Source organism: Carlito syrichta, unplaced genomic scaffold, assembly GCF_000164805.1.
Source record: "Carlito syrichta isolate Samal-C Ts95f unplaced genomic scaffold, Tarsius_syrichta-2.0.1 Scaffold311765, whole genome shotgun sequence".
Classification (NCBI taxonomy): Eukaryota; Metazoa; Chordata; class Mammalia; order Primates; family Tarsiidae; genus Carlito; species Carlito syrichta.
In genome coordinates, this window is record NW_007255861.1 from 650 (window position 1) to 4,782 (window position 4,133).

General features: G+C 48.1%; 1 protein-coding gene and 1 pseudogene across 1 annotated transcript in view; both read right to left on the reverse strand.

Annotated features, from left to right (window-relative positions):
* Window positions 1-872: 872 nt before the first annotated feature.
* The window catches only part of LOC110596624 (urokinase plasminogen activator surface receptor-like), a gene marked incomplete at its 3' end in the record, with an annotated part of 4,766 nt that continues 1,505 nt past the window's right edge, over window positions 873-4,133 (reverse strand). Inside the window, exon 3 of the mRNA XM_021718046.1 lies at window positions 873-1,019. Within this exon, the coding sequence (XP_021573721.1) occupies window positions 873-1,019 (147 nt within the window). The remainder of the gene's footprint in view (window positions 1,020-4,133) is intronic.
* LOC103271551 lies at window positions 1,946-2,444 on the reverse strand (annotated as a pseudogene).

Consider the following 4,133-nt stretch of genomic DNA (forward strand, 5'->3'; position numbering starts at 1 on the left):
TTAAGACCAGCTGGGCAAGATAAAAATCAAAAAATTAGCCAGATATGGTGGTGTATGCCTATAGTGCTACCTACTCAGGAGGCTGAGGCAGGAGGATTGCGTGAGCCCAGGAGGTCGAGGCTGCAATAAACCATGATCGTACCACTACACTCCACGTGGGGCGACAGTGCAACTCTCAACTCAAAAATAAAATAACATCATACATACAAACATGCAGGATGGGGACAGGGTTAGGGATAAGAGTAAGTCTGTAGTTGGGGGTGGGATTCAGGATAGTTTGAGATGAAGGGGTTGATTTGAAGATGAGCTTAGAGCTGTATCTGGAATACGGATGGGTTTGAGCTGGAGATAGTGTTGTGGTAAAATGAAGTTGGGGATGGGATTGGAGGTGAGGCTGAGTTTGGGTTGGGGTTAAGAACAGGTTGGGAGCTGGGCGTGGTGGTTCACAACTGACTCTCAGCATTTGGGGAGGCTGAGGCAGAAGGATTGCTTGAGCCTAGGAGTTCGAGGCCAGTCTGGACAACACAGTGAGGCCTCGTCTCTACAAAAAAATTAGCTGGGCATGGTGGCATGTGCCTAATAATCCCAACAACTAGGGAGGCTGAGGCAGAAGGATCGCCTGGGCCCAGGAGGATGAAGCTGCAGTGAGCTCTGATCATGCCACTGCACTCCAGCCTGGGTAACAGAGTGAGATCCCCAAAATAGAATGGGTTGGGGATGAGGCTGGACTGGAGACTGGTACGCTGGGGTGAGGACCAGTAAGGCACGGAGCTGGGGCTGCAGTGGTATTAGACTGGGGCTAGGACTGGGATGAAGATGAGGCTGAGTTGGTGCTGGCTGGGGTTGCAGATGGCCAGGGCGGCCCTACTCACCAGAGTCAGGCTGGTTGCACAGGTCTGACCCACACACGGCCTCCGTGAGGGTGATGATCTGTAAGCCACTCCGATAGCTCATGGTCCTGTTGTTGTTTTTCTCTGGGTAGGCACAGCCTCTCTCCAACACCTTCAGCTCATCCCCCTCTGTGAGGAAGGGATTTTCATTACCCAGAGGCTCCCCTAGGCCCAACCAGCCTCTGACACTCCTGGTCTCGAGGTCACCCACCACTGAGGCCGATCCTTGCCAGCCCTCTCCCCTTGTATGGGTCCAACTCTGTCTCTTTCTAGCGTTACTCCTGTCTCCCCACTCCCTTCACATGGGAGACTGATCTTAGTGACGATATTTTTTCCTGGAACTTTCTGGATCCATCTACCTCTCTTCTCCCCACCCCGCCCTCCAGTTTAGTGATCTCAGCAGGGAGATGCCTCTAACAGGAATTTCTAAAGAAAAATGCTTCAAGCTTACCAAAAAGTGTAAGAGAATGATACCATAAATACTGTGTATTCATCATCCAAATTTGTCCGATATTAGCATTTTGTTGTTTTTGTGTTGCTATACATATATTTTTTTTTCTCTTTTCTTCTTTTTTTTTTTTTTCCTTGAGTCTGGGTCTCATTTGTCACCCAGGCTAAAGAGGAATAGCACAATCACAGCTCACACCTTGACCTCCTGGGTTCAGGTGATCCTCCTGCCTCAGGTTCCCAAGTAGCTGGGACTACAGGCATGTGCTACCACACCTAGCTAATTTTTTTTTTTTTTGAGTTGGAGTCTCACTCTGTTGCCCAGGCATGATCACAGCCACATCAGCTTGGACTTGTTGGGCGCAGGGGATCCTTCAGTCTCAGCCTTCTAAATAGCTGGAACTACAGGAATGTGCCACCACGCCCGGCAAATTTTTTGATTTATTATAGAGACGAGGTCTTGCCAAGTTGCCCGGGCTGATCTCGAACCCCCGCCTCTCAAAGTGCTGAGGTTACAGGCGTGAGCCACTACATCCGGCCAAGAAATGAAATGAAAAAAAGTTTTTCTGGCTATGGGTTCCTTCCATACAAAATAATCCCCTCCAATTTTACTGAGGTGGCTGACCATGTCCGTGACCAAATCTGCTTCTAAATTGAAATGTGGGTGCTGACCCAGCCCCAGCCTTGGCTTTCTTGTGGGCACCAGGGGGCACAGCACTCCATCTGTAGGTGGTCTCTGTTGGCTTCCCTTCGTGTAAGTCTTGCAGGGCGCTGGACCTCCACACCTCCGGGCTGAGGTCTGCCTGTCTCAGGATACCTGGGGCACAGGATGACTAGCATAGTTTCAGGGGGCAGGTGGAGGTAATCATGGAGATACTGGGTACCCTCCTTGGTAAGGTACCAGTATAGATGTCTCCCGGCAAATTGTTCCTCAATGTAGCCTCGAGACCTGAGAGACTGCATGGCCGTCATGATGTGAAGGCTGGGCACATTCTTTTCGGTCAGCTCTGGATGCTCAGGCATATAGACATCTTACTCAGCCACCATCTCTCCTTCCTTTAAAAGGAGTTCATAAATGGCATGCTGGTTCTTCTTGGACATCAACATTGCAGTGGGTATAGGGGCCAGGGCTGGGGCCGAGGCTGGAAAGGTAGGCAAGACATGGAATTTAAAAGATACTAGGCCGGGTGCAGTAGCTCATGCCTGTAATCCCAGCACTTTGGGAGGCCGAGGTGGGAGGATTGCTTGAGCCCAGGAGTTCGAGATTAGCCTGGACAATATATTGAGACCCTGTCACTAAAAAAAAAAAAAAAAAAAAAGACCAAGCTTGGTGGTTCAACTTGTAATCCCACACTTTGGGAGGCCAAGGCAAGTGGATTGCCTGAGCCTGCAGGTTGGAGACAAGCCCTGGAAACTTGGCGAAACCTCATCTCTACAATAAATCAAAAAATAGTGTGTGCCTATAGTTCTAGCTACTTGGAAGGCTGAGGTGGAAGGATCACCGGAGCCCAGCAGATTGACACTGGGGTGGCTGTGAGTGTGCCACTGCGCTCCAGCCTGGGTGACAGAGTGAGAGTCTATCTCTTAAAAAATATATATATATTGTTAAAGTCCCATATTCACAGCTCCTAAATTCCACTCCCTTCATGCTCTGTACTCTGTACTCTGATTGAGGCAAATCACCGGTATAGATATTTCTTATACTATGTACATACAATATATACTTGTGGGGTTTTTTTTGTTCTTGTTTGTTTGTTTTTGAGTCAGGGTCTCACTCTGTCACCTAGGCAGGAGTGCAGTGGCATGATCACAGCTCACTGCAGCCTCAAACTCCTGGGCTCAAACAATCTTCCACGTCAGCCTCCTGAGTAGCTGGGACTATGGATCCGTACCTCTACACCCAGCTATTTTTTTTTTTTAAATAGAGATAGGATCTTGCTATGTTGTCCAAACTGGTCACAAACTCCCAGGCTCAAGCAATCCTCCTGCCTCAGCCTCCCATAACACTGGGATTATATATGTGAGCCACAACGCTCGGGTCCCCCGCCTTTTTTCTTTTTTTTAAGAGACAAGGTCTTGCTCTGTCACCCAAGCAGGAACGCAGTGGTGCGATAACTCACTGCAGCCTCAAACTCCTGGTCTCAAGCAAATCTTACCCACCCAAGTAGCTGAGATTACGGGTGCTAGCCACAGCACTTGGTATTATTAATTTTTTATTTTACTTTTTGAGTCGGGGTCTCAATCTGTAGCTCATGCTGGAGTGCAGTGGCAAGATCACAGCTTACCGCAGCCTCAACCTCCTGGGCTCAGATGATCCTTCTGTCTCAATCTCTCAAAGTGCTGGGATTACAGGCACGCACCACTATGCCCAGTTATTTTTATTTTTTATTTTTATTTTTTGTAGAAACGAGGTCTCACTATGTGGCCCAGGCTGTTCTCGAACTCCTGGGCTCAAGCAATCCTCCTCCCTAAGCCTCCCAAAAGTTCTGGGATTACAGATGTGAGCCACTGCACCTGGCCTGAGCACCTGGTTTTATGTGCTATTGTGCTACATGTTTTTTAAAGCTTATATAAAAAGGTACATTTTGCAACACTTTTTTTTCCTCTCAACCTTGTTTTTGGGATGTGTCCACACAGCTGTTTGCTGCTCCAGTTCGTTCATTTAAACTGCTGCAGAGCTTTCCATTATGTGATTATTAGCACAGTGTTTCTCTTCTGCTGCTGCCTGACTTGAAGTTGTTTTCAATTTTCCATGTCACAAACACTGCTGCTGAGAACATTCTTTTTTTTTTTTTT